The following is a 19,105-nucleotide window of genomic DNA, read 5'->3' as shown; positions in this document are numbered from 1 at the left end:
TCCCTAAACAAGCGCGCTGGAGCCAAGAGACGTTTTTGAGAGGATGTTACCAGATCTTCTACTTCTGTCTTGGGTTTTCCTTTGGAAAAGTTGTATGGATTCATTACATATTCTAATGTATTGTCTATAGGTTATAAAATAAAGTCAAGCATGTATCTGCTGATACTTTTTAAGTTGACCTGTCTTTATACTTAGAAATGTCTCTTAATAGTAGGCTTCCTTGGTGGCTCAGATGGTAAAGACTACCCTGCAATGCAGGATCCCTGGGTCGGGAAGATCCCCTGGAGAAGGAAATGGCAACCCACTCCAGTAATCTTCCCTGGAGAATTCCATGGACAGAGGAACCTGGCAGGCTACAGTCCATGGGGTTGCAAAGAGTCAGGCATGACTGAGCAACTATCAGTCACTCACTACCAGATCTTCAAGAAACAGATAGCTCAAATGCTATGCACAAGTTTTTAAGAGCCTGAGAAACTTGCAAATTCTTTTTAACAAGAAGGTACAGCCTTGACCCCCCAAAACAACACAGAGAGAAAATTATGGGCTAACTGCCCTCATCACATAACATAAAAATCTTAAATCCAGCCATCTGTTAAAAGTATGCCAAGTAGAATTTAACTCAGAAATATAAGAATGGTCCAATATTAGGAAATCTAGTTATATATTCATGATAAAGTTATAGTTCAAATGAGAAGTAACACACGATCGTATTCACAGATCCTGAGAGAACATTCAGTAAGATTAAATACTCATTCTTGATTTTTAAAAATTCCCTATAAAATAGAAATAAACAAATACTTCCTTAAACACGATATGTATCTCAACTAGAAAAAACTAGAAATGGGGACTTCGCTGGTGGTCCAGTGGCTAAGACTCCGAGCTCCCAACGCAGGAGGCCCAGGTTCAATCCTTGGTCAGGGGAGTAATAATAGGCCCCACATGCTACAACTAAAGATCCCACGTGCTGCAACTAAGACCCTACACAGCCAAAGAAATAAATATTTAAAAAAGAGACGAAGTGAGTATCATCACAACCCACTATTACAGGCAGACCTTGGAGATGTTGGGAGTTTGGTTCCAGACCAGGGCAATAAAAGCAAATATCACAATAAAGCGAATCACACGCACTGGTTTCCCAGTGAATTAACAGTTCAGTTCAGTCGCTCAGTCGTGTCTGACTGTTTGCGACCCCATGAATTGCAGCACGCCAGGCCTCCCTGTCCATCATCAACTCCCGGAGTCTACCTAAACTCTTGTCCATTGAGTCGGTGATGCCATCCAGTCATCTCATCCTCTGTCGTCCCCTTCTCCTCCTGCCCTCAATCCCTCCCAACGTCAGGGTCTTTTCCAATGAGTCAACTCTTCGCGTGAGGTGGCCAAAGTACTGGAGTTTCAGCTTCAGCATCATTCCTTCCAAAGAAATCCCAGGGCTGATCTCCTTCAGAATGGACTGGTTGGATCTCCTTGCAGTCCAAGGGACTCTCAAGAGTCTTCTCCAACACCACAGTTCAAAAGCATCAATTCTTCGGTGCTCAGCTTTCTTCACAACCCAACTCTCACATCCATACATGACCACTGGAAAAACCATAGCCTTGACTAGACCTGCATATAGGTTTCTCAAGAGGTGGATCAGGTGGTCTGGTATTCCCATCTCTTTCAGAATTTTCCACAGTTTACTGTGATCCACACAATCAAAGGCTTTGGCATAGTCAATAAAGCAGAAATAGATGTTTTTCTGGAACTCTCTTGCTTTTTCGATGATCCAGAGGATTTGGCAATTTGGTCTCTGGTTCCTCTGCCTTTTCTAAAACCAGCTTGAACATCTGGAAGTTCACGGCCCATGTATTGCTGAAGCCTGGCTTGCTGAATTAAAAGTTATGTGTATACAATTCTGTAGTCTAGCAAGTGCACAACTGAGTGACTTCACTTTCCCTTTTCACCTTCATGCATTGGAGAAGGAAATGGCAACCCACTCCAGTGTTCTTGCCTGGAGAATCCCAGGGACGGGGGAGCCTGGTGGGAGGCCGTCTATCGGGTCGCACAGAGTTGGACACGACTGAAGCGACTTAGCAGCAGCAGCAGCAAGTGCACAATAGCATTATGTCTGAGAAAGCGAAAACATACCTCCATTTAAAAATCCTTTATTTCTGAAAAATTGTAACCGTCATCTGAGTCTGCAGGAAGTCACAGTCTTTTTGCAGTGTTGACATCGAAGCTCACTGATCACAGAGCACCACAACAAACATAATCATAGTAGAATATTCAGATCACAGAGGCAGCAATTCTACCTAATTTAACATGACCCAAGAGAAAATGCCAAGAATGTTTCAAAATAAGAAGAGCCAGGAAAATGCAGAAAGAGTGACGTGGGGCCATGAATCCTCTCAGATATGGAAACATACTCGGAAAGCTAAACCCTTTTGTCACCATCAACCCAAATCATACAGTGCCTGTCCTGCCACGTGGAGGAGGAGGACTTGAGAGAGGAAACAGCCAGAGACAAGAGGTCACAGAGAGAGAGGAGATCCACTCAAGTTCTTAGTGTTGGGCTTCCCCAGTCTTCCGGAGGCTTAGATTTCAATCTTCTAGATTGTTAGCCAATAAATTTCTCTTTTTACTTTTTTAAATTGAAGTATCGTGTTGTTGGGTTTTTTTTAATATTTGGCTGAGTGCATGCGTGCTAAGCCACTTGAGTCGTGTCCAGCTCTTTGCAATCCTATGGACTGTAGCCCGCTTGGCTTCTTGTCAGTGGGATTCTCTAGGCAACAATACTGGAGTGGGCTGCCATGCCCTCCTCCAGGGGATCTTCGGGACCCGGGGACCAAACCTGCATCTCCGTATCCCCTGCAGCAGCAGGCAGGTCCTTTGCCACTAGCGCCAGCCCTTATTGGCTGCATGGGATCTTAGTTGCAGCATGTGAACGTTTAGTTGCGACCCCTGGGATGTAGTTCTCTGACCAGGGATGAAGCCCAGGGCCCCCTGCATCGGAAGGGCAGAGTCTCAGTCACTGGACCACCAGGGAAGTCCCCACCGAAGATAGCTGATTTACAACGTAGTTTCAGGTCCACAGCAAAGTGATTCAGTTATATAAATACATATAATTCAGATACCTATATATAATATATTCTTTTTCAGATTTATTTTCCCTTTCTAAGCTGCCATGGATAAGTTTCTTCACTTCTAACCAAAAGACTCCCCAACCCCCGAAAAAAATACTCAGGAATTACCCAAGTTAAAGAAAAACCGCAAACCCTCTCTTAACCCCACGACACCTCTAGCTATTGTCTCACCAGACGTTGATTCCAACAGAAACTTTTCAGTCCTCTCTTACTTGGAGAGACAAGTTAACTGACAAATTTGTTCAATTCTACCATTGTTTGGTGGGTTTGTCTTTTGTTTTCCTGCAGAACTCTCTGACTTCATCTCTGCATCATTTCATTGATTCTATCTTTAAATGTATCTGGAATCCAACTGCTTCCCACAAACCACTCTTCCAGCCGGAGCCAAGCACCACCATTTCCTGCTGGTGTGGACTGTCCCAGCTTCCTAAACGGCCCCCAGACTTGAAACAGTTCTTGTCACTTTCCTGCTCCAAATCCTCCATGAGGCTTCCTTCCTCGCCTCCCCGGTTCTTACTTGCAGCATGCAGGATCTTCGAGGCATGTCAGTTCAGTTCAGTTCAGTCGCTCAGTCATGTCCGACTCTTTGTAACCCCATGGACTGCAGCACGCCAGGCCTCCCTGTCCATCACCAACTCCCGGAGTCCACCCAAACTCATGTCCATTGAGTCGGTGATACCATCCAGCCATCTCATCCTCTGTCGTCCCCTTCTCCTCCCGCCTTCAATCTTTCCCAGCATCAGGGTCTTTTCAAATGACCTTTTAATCGAAGCAGGCAAACTCAGTTGTGGCATGTGGGATCTAGTTCCCTGACCAGGGAGGGCACTGGGAGCATGGACTCTCAGCCATTGGACCAGCAGGGAGGTCGCCCCCGTAGCTCTTTACTCAAACGCCCGCCTTCTCGGGGAGGCTCCCCAAACCACCTGTCCTGATACTACCACTGGATAGCATCGTATCTGTTTTATCTGTTTTCTTTGCTTTCAGTCTTTCCCAAGTACAGCAGCCAGAAACCTTTTTCTATTAAGGTCCAGACAGAAAATACTCTGCAGACCATATGGTCCTGTCTCAACTACAAGATCACCCACAGCACTACATAAAGAACAGGGCGATGTGCCAGGAAGTTCATTTACAACAAGGGGCAGCAGGCTGGAGCTGGCCCGGGGCCCTCGAGAGCCAGCACCTGCCTTACTAGAACCCATCTGTCCTAACAGAGCACCTCCCCTCCTTGTTTTGTTCACTGCTGTAAACTTAGCTCCTAGAACAGTATTTGACTTGTAGGAAACAATAAATATTGGCTAATTAAGTGAGGGAGATGAACTGAGTGATTAAGGAAAGCGAGGTGGTGCTGGTACATAATTAGACTGATCAATAGAACAGAAGAGAAAGCACAAAACCAGAATGAAAACACACGATAATTTAGTTCACACACAGATTCGTCCTTTATGTCAGTAGGATAAAGCTGGTTCTTCAACAGATGGTCTTGGAAAGACTGGCCAGCAGAGGAAACAGAATGAGGCGGGGCCCCTGCTCAGACCAAAACCAATTTTGGAAAGAGAAACACTTCTGATGCTAAAAGTAAAATCATAAGAAAATAAAATAAACCATGCATGAGTTTTTTTGATTCTCTCGGAAAGAGGAGGCTGTCAAAGAAAAGAATGATAGTAAAAAGAAAAGAATGATAGTAAAAAAAAAAAGGGATGATAGATAAATCAAAGTACATAAAAAATTTCTATAGAAAACAAAAAGCCCTACACACCATAAATAAAGGCAAAAACAAACACCACGCTGGAAAAATTACCGGAGCTCTTAAATGAGGGTTAATTTTCTTAACAAGTAAGTTTCATACAAGAGCACAATAAAATGAAGCAGAATGGAAAGGCAAAGGGAGATATAAATGGCTTTTTAGAAATACATTTATTTATGTGGCTGTGCCGGGTCTCAGCTGCACTGCGCGGGAGTCCTCGTAGGGCGTGGGATCTCTGGTCCTCGCTGTGGCACGTGGGATCTTTAGTTGCGGCACAGGGGACCTAGTTCCCTGACCAGGGATCGACGGGGCATCGACAGAGGGAATGCCTCAGGCACCAGCGAGTGAGGGGGCCCCTCGGTCATTGACAGCTTCACAGTCAGAAGGCTGACGGGGCCCAAAGCCAGAGGTGGCTCCGCCTCGAGGTGGCGTCTGTGTCACTGAGGCTGAGCCTCGGTGGCCACTGAAATGGGGCCACTTGACGGGATTTCTCATATACGCTGGCGCAGTCTCCTGGGTTTCAACCCACATGACTGAAAACCTTGACAACTGTGGGAACGTGTAACGGGAGTGGCAGGAAGGAGACGGGGCACACTTTCCCGGGACCCCGTTTCTGTGACATCAACACCCGTTGCTTCTACTCTGCTTTCTGTTTGTGCCTGATTGTCCTATTTCTTTAAGAAAAGGAACTTACTCATTAACTAAATTAGGGGCCACCCTCTCTCTCAAGGGACAAGAAAGCTACCCTCATCACCAAATGTTATTAACAGAAGAAAAGAAAAAAAAAAGGTACAGATTAAACCTATAACTGAAATAAAAGACACAACAGACCCTGAAATATAAAACACTGAGATTCTGGGCCTAACTCAAAACAAATTGAGGCCTTAAGTGACCCCCTTCCGGATTTGGAAACTGTCGGGGTTAAAAAATGGTTTGGATCTTCAAAATCATGATTATAATCTCTTTGAATGACTTTTCTGATGTTTACTGTTGTATTTCTTTTCATACACATCTTTTTGGAGACTCGCTCTCCAACGCTTAACTTCTGAGAGAGCGAAAAGGGTGATGTCAACCAGAATGACAATGACTGGCACTTCTCCCAGCAGAGACGGGCACTAAGCCAGCTGTTTGCTCCTTCCCCGGGCAGGCCTCTGCCCATCTCAGCTGGAAGGAGCTAATGACTGAAGGACCAACACCCTCACCCCCTTTTACGCATAAAAGGATAAACACCTGGAGGGGGGAATCACAGGGACAGATAGGTGATTAAATAGTCGGTCCCACTACGGGACTGTGAGGAGAAAAATACGGGAGACCTCTGGAAGTTAATCATTGCTCGAGAAAGCACGCTCGCTTAACAACGCGACCAAGCAGGCTTGCCTAGCAACCAAACCACGCGGCAGAAGCACGAGACGTGACCCAGAGCAATAAAACAGAGGCAGCCTGAGACCTCCATCCTGTCCAGCGAGCTTGGTGAGCTAGCGATCCCAAGGACATGCTCTCTGCACCCACGAAAAACAACCATCTGTGGAAGGAAATTCCCCTGCCCAGCCTGGAGGAGGAGCTGGTAATGGAAGCATGACGTCTATGCAAGAAAGACAAAGAAGGTCTTCTCCCCCTCCCCACTTTTCCTCTGACTATAAAACTGTGGGGCTTCCCTAGTGGTTCAGATGGTAAAGAATCCACCTGCAATGCGGGAGACCTGGGTTCCATCCCTGGGTCAGGAAGATCCCCTGGAGAAGGGAATGGCAACCCACTCCAGTACTCCTGCCTGGAGAACTCCATGGACGGAGGAGCCTGGCGGGCTGCAGTCCACGGGGTCACAGAGACTAACTGAGAGACTAACACTTTCACAGGAAACTGCAGCCCACTGAGTTCTCGGGGTGTGGCTTTCTCACCCGCCCGCTAGCAAGCCTCACAAGTGTCCTAGTCAAGCAAACCAGTTCTTATCAGCCACTCCGCTCTCGCTGAATTCTCCTCTGCACTGAGACACAGAAGACCACGGTCCGGGAGTTCTTCGGAGCTCCCGTGAAGGGGCACCTATCGGTCTCAGGACAGCTGCGTCGGGAGGGTGGGGAGGGCAGGTGGAGCCCCTGAGCCTGCACCACAGCGCTGCACCCGGCCAGGACGTCAGGGAGCACACCCCAAAGAGGGGAGGTTCAGGGGGCTGGGGACCAGCACTCAAGGCCCTCCTGGAGAGGGGGCGGGTCAGGGGAAGGGGCCACAGCTGGGAGGCCGGGACCGCACGTGGCCTCTGGCAGGGTGGGGCTTTGTGCGGACCCTCAGAGGACTGGGGCCCTGAAGGGGCTGAGATGGAGCCTCTCTGTTGTGGAGACGAGGAACGGGCGGAGGTGTGACCCGCGCCTGTGGACGCTGGGTGTCCAGCCTGCTCAAGGGCCCCGCGGGAGGCCTCCTGAGAGCTGCGTGGCTTGGGGGTGCCCAGCTCAGCCCAGCCCCTCCCGAAGGCTGGGGGGTCACCTGGCCTCTTTGGGGAGAGGCTGGGCAGCACTCGGCCACTTCCGCCCGCGGGCAGCCAGGGCAGCATGAATAGGCTTCTGTGGCCCCTCAATGGGCCTTTCATCAACTCGTGGCTCTCCGTGCTCCCGCCCCCGGGGCACAGAGGACAAAGAAGCTGCCTGGGGAGGCCCAGGGCTGCCCTGATGAGGCACTTGGATGGAGAGCTGGTCAGACGGGCCCCACGTGAGCCACCCCACAGGCCAGGCCGGTCCTCTGCTGCAGCCCCAGGGAAGCTCGGGGTTTCAGTGATGCTCAGGGGCCTGACCAGGAGAGCCATCACCTGCCTGGCTACTTTCTTCTTCAGGGAAAGTCCAGCCTTCCTCCCCAGAGGAGCCAGGCCCTCCAGAGAACCCGTTCCAGAGGGCAGTGTGGTGCCCCACGCTCCAGCCACCCCCCACACCTTCTTCCCTGACTGAACACCCTATGCATCCTCAGCCACCCCTCCCCTCACCGTGGAGTCTCTTCCGGGGCCCAGCCCAACCTGGCTTATGCAGGTCAGCTAGCCATCACCTCCGGGGGGCCCATCCCCACCATCCGCATCCCCCACCAAGCACCTCCCCGACCCAACTGAGCCACTTGACGGCATGTGATCTTCAAAAGATCAAAAAATGTTTTCACTGTAACAAGTATTTATTAAAAACTGCAATTCAAGGGTTAGCTGGGTAAGCGCATCATTGCAAATCACATACAAAAGAAAGAGATAACAAATGCCCCCGCACCAACAAAAAAAACAAGATGCCAACAAAACAAGGGAGAAAACTTAGCATGCTGAGGAACGGACCCCAGAAGACGAGGAGTGGAAGTCAGAGCCAGATTTCTACCCACGTGTTGTGCAAAAGGAGACGGTGAGGAAAGACGGGCAGCCACCACCAAGTGCTGGCTCTGGGTTCAGCTGCGGCTTCAGTATTAGGTTTGCACCAGGGAGGTGATGGGAGGTTTGCACCAGGGAGGTGATGGGAGGTTTGCACCAGGGAGGTGATGGGAGCTTTGCACCAGGGAGGTGATGGGAGTATCCTATATACGTGTACACTGGAGGCATTGTGAAGTCATCAGAAGCTTGGAGCGTGTGCATCCTGACGGGTTCAGCTGCTAAGACTCAATTAAAGCACCTGTTAGTGTCTTCACTCCGCTGAGGAGGAGGTGGAGGCTGCAGGTGTGACTCACCTGTCTGAAGTCACCCTGCTGGCAGGGGGCAGGGCCAACCGCAGCCCAGCGCTCAGCCCTGGGGGGGCCTCGTCACACCAACCACCTGCGTGTGTCCCCCCGCCGTGAGCAGGCAGCCCGCTGGCAGAGTGGCGGAGCAGCCAGCACAGGGCAGGGCCCAAATGGGGAGTCCGCCACGCTGAACCAACGACCGTGCGACTGTGACATGCTCCGGTGTCCGGTTCACTCGGAGAACACAGCGTCGGCTTTAAACCCAGCCCAAAGCCACCGCTCCTTCTCACAATGTGTGCAGTGTTGCGAAATCCTTCAAGGGCTCCTACACCCTTGGGTTCCCCCGCAGGGAGGCCTCGATCCCCATTGGCCAGCTCCAGGTCGGGTTCAGCCCCCACCCTGACCTGCCCCATGCTGGGCATCACCTGAGGCCTGGGTGCAGTGAGGAAGAAACCCGGACCCGACCTCAAGGTCACTTTCACGGGTGGGACTCGAGTTCCCACGGCCCCCACAGTTCCCAAAAGCGATCCTCTGGATTCTCCGAAGCAGCACTGCGTGCAAACCCCACAGTCCTGCGGCCACCGTCACGGGACTGTGGCCAGCCCGCTCCCTACTAACCGCTCCCAGATGGCTTCGAGCCTGCCTGCCCGCTCATCAGGCCAAAACAGTAGCTCCCCGTTCAAACCCCACGTCGCCAGCACCAACGTGGCCTTAAGCCAACTCCCGACTCACTGCTTTGTCCAGCACATCAACCAGCCTCCAGGACAAGGAGGGGCCGTTCTCCTGAGTGACCTTCCGTGAATACCCACGCAAGGTGCCCAGCCCAGACAGGGGCCATGGCCCGGCCGCCCCAGCTCCCGCCCACCTGCCCCGGCTGGAGGTCACCTGGTCCCTGCCCTGGTCACTATCCCGCTTCCTCCCACGGTGTCACACAGCACAAGGCACACAGTGGGAGCCCAGAAGCCCAGGCCAGCCCCACAAGAGGCTCACAGCTGTGCCCGAGCAGGGTGCCACCCAGCAACCCCAGGCCGTGTGGGTGCCCACCCCCACCCACAAACCAGGCTTGGGGCTGGGGACCCGGGTCAGCTGGGCCAGCCCACCCAGGGAGCCCAGGCAGAAGGACTGCCCTGCTCATGGTCGCACCCCAGCAGCCACTCCTGCGGGCTTCAGGGTGCAGGCTGAGGTTTACTAAGCGCTTCCAACGTGTGACCCGCTGTGGGAAGCTAGGACTCGAGGCCTGCCCGCCTCCCCCGACCAGGCCCTGGGCAGTCAACAGACACGGGCGCTTCAGGTGTCGCCCACAGAGTTCCCCCAAACACACCGCCCCCTCCCCCAGGGGCGGCTCCTCTCATTTCTCCTCCTTCCCAGGGTCTGGGGGGCGGGGGCGGCCTTGTGCAATTCCAGCCCTCAGCCCTGAGGCTTCCTGCCCCGGAATGCCCCTCCCAGGCAGTCCTCCTCTTTCATTTCCCTCCTTCACTCTCGCTTCTTCTAAGAGGTCCTTCCCTGTGAAGAGCAGCAGCCAGGGTTCTTCTTAATACACTAGACCAGGGTGAGGCCATGGGGAAGAAAAGGCACAAATGCCTCTGGAGAAATGGATGTCCGCGTGTGACAGGCACAGACACAGCCTCGAGTCCAGGAGGCCTGGGTGCAGAACCCGCACGGACTACTTGGGACCCTGACCAGGGGCCCTCGTCTCTCTGAGGCCCATCACCTTGGTCCACCAGCAGAGGTGACATCCCCTTCGCCACGGGCTGCTAGGGGGATGACCCAGGGCTGGGCTCGCGGTGACGGAACAGTGGCTGCTCTGGGGAGGGAAGCGGCCTCCCCAGACTTGGAGAGGGGCTCCTGACACAGACTGGGATGACCCCTGCTCCCTGCACAACCTCTCCGGTCTAGGCTGACCCCCTGACTCCTCAGGGTCTGCTGCAGGGAGCTGGGGTGGGATAAAGACTCCCAGGAGCTGACCAGCCCCACTTGGGGGGCAGCTCCCTCCTCCACAGATCAGGGGGTAGCCTGAAACCCAGGGCCCCACCTCCTGGAAGGGGGGCACAGCCTTGGGGACCACCCAAGGCGGCACCAGTTCCCACATGCTGGGGATCAGAAGGACGGACCTGCAGACCGAGCTGGGGGGCTCGCCGGCTGTGAAGCCCACTGTCCCAAGCACGATGCGGCAGCTCTGGGCGGTGGGATGGCCCGGTTCTTATGTCCACCTTTGTGGGCTGCGTGGTTCCTCCTGCATCTGCTTCTCCCAATTTCATTCCCTTGTCCTGAACCACAGCAGCATGGCCCTCCCGGAAGCTCGGTGGCCCGGTGTTAGAGGCGTGAGCACTGCTGACCAAGTGGCCCAGAACCACGGGCTGTGAACAGTGGGCCAGTCGACCTCCCCTCCCCGTTTTACCCAAGAGGAAACCGAGGGCTGGGCGGGGGAAGGGCCCTGCCTGCAGCAACTCCCACGAGATCCCCTGGACTTGACCCAGGGCCGAAACCTGTCCTGGGCAGCCTCGGTGACCCTCCCTGGGCTCCAGGTCTGCAGGCCGACTTCTGCCTGAGGTGGACACAGGGCAGTAAGCAGTCCCACTCCTCCAGGGAATGGGAGAACAGCAGTAACCTCCCCAAAGTGACACGGCATTCAACCTCTGAACCTTCTCTGCTCTGTCTCCGCCAGGCAGGACCCCCCCACACCTTGACGACTGCCCTACACAAGGGCTGCCTCCTAAGAATGACCACTGTCTTCACTCAACAGACACCAAGCCCTCCCCCCACCTCCCCCTCCCCCACTCCGACCCCTGCCCCTCACTGCCCCCAGCCCCGGCCCTGGGCCTGCTCTGCCATGAGCTGGCACAGGCGACCCGGAGCCAGCCCAGTGGCCCTGCAGGGGAGGTGAGGGAGAGGAGGCCACATACAGGAGACTGCCTCACAGGCCTGCCGGCGGACATCCCTACAGGTGCCAAGAACAGGGTGGGGAGAGGGGCAGCAGAGCCCCTCCAGAGGTCAGGAAAGGGCAGGAAGTGAGAAGTGAGGCTCCCCATGGAGGAGCGCCACCCACCCAGAAGACTCACACAGCCAGGGAGCAGCTGTGAGCGGGGCCAGGACACAAAGGGCCTTGCAAGCTGACTTGGCTGCCTCAAGGAGTCTTGCAGGGCGTGAGCAGCAGAGTATGACAAGGTCGAGTACGACACGGTCGGGGGTGGCAGCCGCAGGGATGCAGTGCAGCCCAAGGGGGACCCGAGGTGGGGATGAGGGATGGCCCGGGGCAGGCAGAACTCGGCCACGGGAGACGGGGCTGCCGGGAAGGGCTGACCTCTGCCCAGGCCTGGCCAGGCTGAGGGGCAGGTACCTGCGACACATCCCTGGAGGGAAGATGGTGTCCGATGGCCGAGGGCAGTAGGGACTGGGGGCTGAGGACCCAGCGAGGGTCTGGGCTGGTCTGGGAAGGGGCTGGGCGGGACGCGGGGGCAGCATGAACCGTCACCCTCTGCCCACCTGACACTACTACCATCTGCCCAGGAAGCGCTCCGCCCCGGCAATTCAGAAAGTCCTCCGTGAGTTTGGTAAACACCTGTCTGCCACCTGCCATATCCACGCATGGTCTCAGTCCGGCCCTGGGGGGACAGACAGCAACCTCTAAGAAACAGCCTCCTGGGCTGGGGGCCCAAAGAAATCCTCCGCTTGCAGAAAGCTCTGCACAGATGAAGAGGCTTGTGGCAAGCTGTTTATAGAAGGAAAAAACTGGATCCAAACTAAGTTTCCCACAAGACAAGACCAATTAAGTAAATTATGGCACATCCACTCAACGACCCTGCAGTCATTTAAATAATGCTTCGAGTCTGAACAACATGGAAAATGTTTTAGGAATTTTAAGTGAGAAAGCATGATGAAGAAACTTCATGTGTAGAATGTCAAGTATCTGTTAAGGGGCTTCAGAAAGCTTGGAAATGGAGACTTTGCAAAGTTAAAAGTGTCAGCCCTGTCCATCACCAGCTCCCAGAGTTTGCGCAAACTCGTGTCCATTGAGTCGGTGATGCCATGTGTCTCTGCGTAACTGGAACTATGAGTGATTTTTTTTTCCATTCTCTTAATATTTTCCAGTCTCTATATTGTGCATGTAACATTTTTTAATTGGAAAAACAAATTTTTGTTTGGGGTTTTTGAGGCTGTTTTTGTTGGTTTTTTAAACAAGCGTCCCACCCGGGGCTTCTCTTCAGGGGCCCAGCAGGCACTGCAGCCCAGGGCAGGGGAGGGCGGGGGTGCCAACACAGCTGACCGCCCTCTGGCTCTGCCAAGAATCTCTGCAGCCCCGAGCCTCAGTCTCCTTAGTGAAGGCCCGCGTCCTCAGCGTTCTCTGAAAGGACGCAGGGCCCCGACCTTGAGAGAGGACCCACCGGCAGCCCCAGAAATGGTGGAGGCCGGAACCCACAGGCCTTAAAAATAGGCGCAGGAACCGAGAGAGGCCCCCCTGCCATTCCAACGGCCACACTTCCTCCCTGCGCACTGGCCCACGGCCAACTCAGCCAGCCACAGCCACGGCGAAGCCATCATCTGCGGAGCTCGGGTCCTGCCCCAACTGCACAGCCAGAGGTCTGTGCCCGTTATAACGACGGCGGCAGCGAGGGCCAGCTCGTGCCGAGGCAGCGTGGGGCCCGGTCCTGCCGTGGCTCCTGTGGCCCTACGCCGCCCCGTGAGGCTGCGCCTGCCCTTTCCTTGACGATTCCCTCGACCCTCCAGACCCTGACGTCCCCACTTCACGGATGAGGACACGGAGGCCCCAAGGGATGGCAGGCACAGGCCCCACAGTCTTCCCCTCCAGCCACACCTCCCACGGACATCCCCCGCCCGACATGACGCCCCAGCTACACAGCGCCGAGCCAGACAGAGGCCCAGCGGAGCGTGCAAGGACCTTCCCGACACACTGGAGGTGGCGCGTGCAGGTGTTCCGCGCAGAGGCGAGGCCCGCGGGAAAGGGCTAACTGCCTGCCCCCTTAGCCCTCTGTTGGCCTCATTCCATCAACTCTCTGCAGGATGGCTCCTGGCGCCTGACTGGACTTGGCTGGAACCCCGAGAACCCCAGCTCTGCTAGCTCCCAGCTGTGTGACCCTGGGGGAGTCACTTTCCTCTCTGAAGCCTGGTTTCCTCCTCTGGGGTAACAGCAGAAGCTGCCTCCACAGGAGACAGAAGTGAAGGCCCAGCGGGGCTGGCACACGGCAGACGGGCTGAGCCCCCCGCCCCCAGGACTAACAGCTTCTCTAAGTGCCAGCTGGTCCTCAAGTCAAACACCCACAGAGTGGCCTGAGGGCGGGCCCCGGGAGCACCCAAGTCCCAGCCGGGCACCCGGAGCCCCAAACGCCGCTCCGGCCTCAACTCCCGCAGCCGCCCTTCAAGCCTCCCTGCTCCAGCCTGGCAAGTTCTGCCTGCCTCAGGCCCCCCTCTCAAAGGCATGACCCCACCCCGTCCCAGTCAGCGGACGGGGGTCCCCTCTTTGTGCCCCTCACCACCTCTCCCACCTCGACCTGGCCCGCCCCCAGGCCACCTGGCGGCAGGTAGCTACGCAGGCCCACATCGGGTCACCTGAGGACAGATGTGGGCCTTCACCTCTGCTAAGAGCTGGGGTTCAGGCAGATTCTTCTGCCACTTACTAGCCACGGGACTGGGGTATATTACTTCACCGCCGAACCTGTGTTTCTCCACCAGGAGAAAGAGAAGAGTTAAATAATCCTTACCTTAAGAGAATTAGTTTGAGGATAAAAGGACATGGTGAAAGGGAAATACTCCGTTTGGTCCCCAGCACTCCAGAGAAAGTTCCCTAGGCCACCTAAACAGGGGTGAGAGCCCAGGAACTTCAAAACGCTTCAAAATGCTCAGCCCTGGGAACTTCCTGGTGGTCCAGGGGTTAGGACTCTGCACTTTGCCTGTGGAGGGTGCAGGTTCAATTCCTGGTTGGGGAATTAAGATTCCACAGGCTGGCTTCAGCCATTAAAAAAAAAAAAAAAAAGCCAATAAAATAAAATTTAAAAAATATATAACACTCAGCCTAGGCAGGGCACCAAAAAAAGCAGTGTGAGGAGGCCCCTCCCCTCACAGAGCCCTTCCACAACTCACACCCAGGTTGTGTCCATATGACCTGACTACACGCCAGTGGCATGACGCCCGTGTTAAAGGGAGCCTGTCCACACAGCGTGCGCGGGCTGACGTCCAGGAACCATCAGGAGGCCCGAGCCCCGAGAGGAAGCATCAGGCTACCTCCACCTTCGGTCCAGATGTTGGCATCACACAAAATCTGGGCATTGGACCACCTCACTCTTCCCGGCTCAGAGATTCTTGGTCCCTGCACAAGCTAACCCAGCCGCCAGCTCGGCCCACAAGTTCCCTGGAAGCACAGGCAGGTTCCTGTGGATAAAACACCAAAACCCCGCTCAGAAGGACCTGGCTGATTCCACAGAGTTCACCTGAATACCTGGCTCTCTCTCCCCACTCACCGGTCCCCTGCCCCATGCGGTAGGGATCCAAGCTGATCCCCCCATCTGGCACGGAGCGAGTGTTCAGACAAATGCTTCCGCTGCAGAGGATACAGTGGACAAGATTCAGAAATCAGGTTTGGGTCTCCAAGGTGCCTTTCATCATAGCAGCCAAGCAATGATGCGGGGAGTGGCCAGGGTGGGGGTTAGGTGTGGGGGAATGGTAGTCAATTTCTCCCATCTCATAGACAGATACTGACTCATCCAGGTTCAAGGGTCTCCCCTAGAGGCTCCTGCATACCTTCAAAACAACCTCAGAGAGCATGGCACAGTTCTGAACAGCCTAAGGGTTGAGTCAACAACAATCTGGGAGATTTAAGTTAATTCATAACTGTAACAGGTTGTCCCAGCTGCAAAGTGGAGATGAGAGGATGACGGGAGCAACTGGATGTACAAAGTGCTTTGGGGAGGGCGTTCTGGCTCAGGCCAGTCGTTTCTAACTCTGCTTGGGCATGAAGTCACTGTTTAGCTTGCCCCTCTCTGAACATCACATCTCTCATCTGAAAACTGAAAGAGATGGGCAACATGAGCCCTTCTACGAGTTGAAGATCCTAACTCCCTTGCCATCCACGCCCTTTACTCCCCAGTCCAGAAAGTCATCCTTTCCTTCTTTTGCTGAACGAGCACCTGGCACCTGCTCTGCAAGTGCTGCGTGCTGGGCATTGGGTGGGGGATGGGGGGACCCAGATGTGGGCAAGGCCCTGGAGGGGTCACCTGCTAACTAAGGAGACAGCATCACAGAGCCACAGCAGTCCGATGACCCACTGGACATGAGCGCCCAGACAGCAGGACAGGGGGCGGAGGAAGGGTCCCTGGGTGGCGGCATCAGCGCTGAGGCCCGAAGGCAGACCTGCAGCTGTCTGCAGGGCCGGTGAGTGTGCGGAACAGGTGGCCTCCCGGGAGCAGAAAACAGCAGGGATAAAAGCGCAGAGCACGACAGGGACTGAGTTCTGAGGGGCTGGGGGTGGTAGGATGGGAGACCTTGTGTGTAAAGGCAAGTAGAGGTGAGGAGGAGGGACGCAGCACCAGTGTCAACCCCAGCGGAACGACATCCTCGAAGGCTGTCCCTGGGCCCCTCTGGACCTCAGGCTCCTCGTCGGTCAAACAGAGATCACACTCCTCTTGGGCAAAGTCAGCATCAGATGGAGGGCGCCCGCACAAAGCACCCGTCACACACCCAGTGCTCAGGGAGCGCCAGGTGCCAGGGCAAGATTACTGCTCTTACGGGGCGGCGCTGCAGGCCCTCCGGGGCAGGGACTGTCTAACAGAGCAGAGGATGCTCAGAGGACATAGGAATGGGCTGACAGGGGAGTGGGGAGGGGTGCCAGGGAGGCTGAACAAACAGGGCAGAGGGGCCTGGAGCAGATGGTCACTCCGACCCCTCGCATTTCAGACACTCTGTGCCAGGTGACAGGCAGCCTGCCGGGCAGGCATGCAGCCAGGCACAGAGTAGGTGCTCAACCAACGTTTGCTGAATGGAGGAATGAGGATCCTTCAGTTTCTGCTCAGAACTCATTAATGACACCTTTTCAGAAGAGACCAGAGAAACCTATGTCCCTGTCCAGCTCTGTGTTGTAGACACCCTCACCTTCACGCCCACCATCCTCATCCCCACTTGTGAGGAAAGCTTCATTCCAGGGCAGCCTGCCCCCCACAAAAAAGAGGATGCAAATTGATCCCCGCCCTCATCCCCGCCCTCATCCCGGCCTCCAGGGTGTGGCCTGCTGAGGGGGTCCGGAAGCCTTGTGACCTCAGGTGGGTTGGGGGTGGGGGATATATCGGCTCTTTGGGACCCAATTTCCCCAACAGTGAATGAAGGCGGGGCCCTAGAATCTCCAAGGTGGACATTCCCTTCTCCAAAAGCTGCCGTCGACCCCTCAGAAATCCCCAGCCCAGACTCGGGGGCTGGGGGGTGGGTGGGTGGTGACAACGTGGTAATGAAGTCATTCCCGCAGGAGGAAGGGAGGGGTCTTTGCAGAGAGAAAACCGCAAAACCCACCCTACGGGGTGGGGTGCGGTGGGGGTGGGGGGCTCCTAGCGCTTCAGTCCAAACACGATCCACTAGGAGCCATTACTTCACATCCAGCCGCGCCGGGAGACCCCATCCCCGCCTGCAGCCCTCCACCCCCGGTTCCCTGTAGACAATACTGGACACCGCTGCCCCCACTCACCGGCCGATCTAGGACTCGGGGCCTCCGTAGAGCGGAAATCACAGCCTGAAGGGCGGCCACCCCGCTGCCTCTGCCCAGCGGGTGGGTTCGGGGCCCAGGGTCCAACAGGTCCCCAGTCAGAGCGAAGGCGCAAAGCCGCGCAGGGAGACAAAGGCTTCTGGCGCCGGGGACCTGACCTGTCTACACTGCCGGCCGCGGCACGGAGGCCCCAGGAAGGGCTTCTGGGGCCGGGGACCTGCCCTGTCTACACTGCCGGCCGCCTCACGGAGGCCCCCGGGAGGGCTTCGGGCGCCAGAGACCTGCCCTGTCCACACTGCCGGCCGCCGCACGGAGGCCCCGGGGAGGGCTTCGGGCGACGGGGACCTGCCCTGTCTACACTGCCGGCCGCGGCACGGAGGCCCCAGGGAGGGCTTCCCAGAGACGGAAGAGACCCGGCGGAGCCAAGGAGGGGAGAGGGAGGGAGAAGACGGGCAGACCCCCGGATGGGCGGACAGGGGGACAGACACGCAGGGACGCGAGCGTCCCGGACCCCTCCAGGGACCAGGATCAGAGACGGAGACGCGGGGGCGCGGGAACGACCAGGACGCGAGGACCTGGGGCGACACGCGGGGGTCCCCCTCGAGATGCACGCAGGGACAGACGTGCAGAGACTCAGAGACACGCGTAGAAACGGAGACGCGCGCGGACACTCCAGCGCCACCACGGCTCCGGCCTCGCCCCCGCCCGGCCCCACTCACCGAGGCCGCAGACCTCGCGGCGCAGGCTGACGCGGCCGCGCTCCTCGGCTATGGCGCGCAGCATGTGCTGCAGCGAGCGCTCCTCGGCCTCCGCGCCGCCCGCAGGCTCGGGGGAGACGGCGGCGGCGGCGGCCGGGAGGGCGGGCGGCCCGGCCCGGAGCCCGGCGGGCGCGGGCACAGCGGCGCAGGCCCGGCCCGGCGGCCGCGCGGAGGCCATGCCGGGCCCCGACTCATCGCCCGCGCCGCGGTGCCCGCGGGGGCCCCGGGCGCGCCCCGCCGACCCCGCCCCGGCGCCGCCCGCCGCCAGCACCAGAGAAGCCACAATCCGCCTTTGTGCGCGTCGCCGCCGCCGTCGCCGCCCGCCGAGCCCGGCGAAACCAGCGCACCTCCGCGTCGCTGACACACCGCCTGCGCGCTCCAGGCCGCCGCCGGCCCCGCCCGGCCCCGCCCGGCCCCTCCCCCAAGCCGCCCGGGTCCCGCCCCAGCCCCGCCTCTGCCCGCCCTCAGACCACATCCCACCCATCCAGATCCTGCCACCATCCTCCAGGCCCCGCCCCCTGACCACCGAGGCCCCGCCCCTGGCGCCCAGGTCCCACCCCGGACACGCCCAGATCACGCCCCCGTCTCAGGCCACGCCCCAGGTCACCCGCCTGTGACCTGCCGCGGGGGACCAACCCGGCCGGCTCCACACCCTACGCACTGCCCCGTGAGGGACTGAATTTGTCACTTGCCCTCCCCGTTGTCACCCTTCTCTCCTCAATCAAGTTGTCAGTACCGGTTTCCGCTGTGAACTTCCTCTTCAGAACCCAGAAAGGGGTCACCCTCCCCCAGAAACAGGTCTCACGTGGGGGGGTGGGGGACAGTGCAAAAGCCCTTCCTGCCACCGCAGCCTCCTTCGCCTGCCACAGTGCAGGGTACTGAGAAAGCCTGCTTCTTCAGCCGTGCGATGGGGTCTCTCTCTGAGTGTTAACTAGGTACGAGGGGGCTGGAGAAGACTTGAGAGTCCCTTGGACTGCAAGGAGATCCAACCAGTCCATCCTAAAGGAGATCAGTCCTGAGTGTTCATTGGAAGGACTGATGCTGAAGCTGAAACTCCAATATTTTGGCCACCTGATGCAAAGAGCTGACTCATTTGAAAAGACCTTGATGCTGG

The 19,105-nt window shown here is 56.5% G+C and overlaps 1 protein-coding gene across 1 annotated transcript in view; it reads right to left on the bottom strand.

Moving 5' to 3' along the window:
* Nucleotides 1-18,369, bottom strand: part of KIAA0930 (KIAA0930 ortholog) — a 41,907-nt gene extending 23,538 nt beyond the window's left edge. Inside the window, exon 1 of the mRNA XM_055564053.1 lies at nt 17,953-18,369. Within this exon, the coding sequence (XP_055420028.1) occupies nt 17,953-18,169 (217 nt within the window). The 5' untranslated portion in view covers nt 18,170-18,369. The remainder of the gene's footprint in view (nt 1-17,952) is intronic.
* Nucleotides 18,370-19,105: the final 736 nt, after the last annotated feature.

This window comes from Bubalus kerabau, chromosome 1, assembly GCF_029407905.1.
Source record: "Bubalus kerabau isolate K-KA32 ecotype Philippines breed swamp buffalo chromosome 1, PCC_UOA_SB_1v2, whole genome shotgun sequence".
NCBI lineage: Eukaryota > Metazoa > Chordata > Mammalia > Artiodactyla > Bovidae > Bubalus > Bubalus kerabau.
This window is presented reverse-complemented; position numbering and strand designations above follow the sequence as displayed.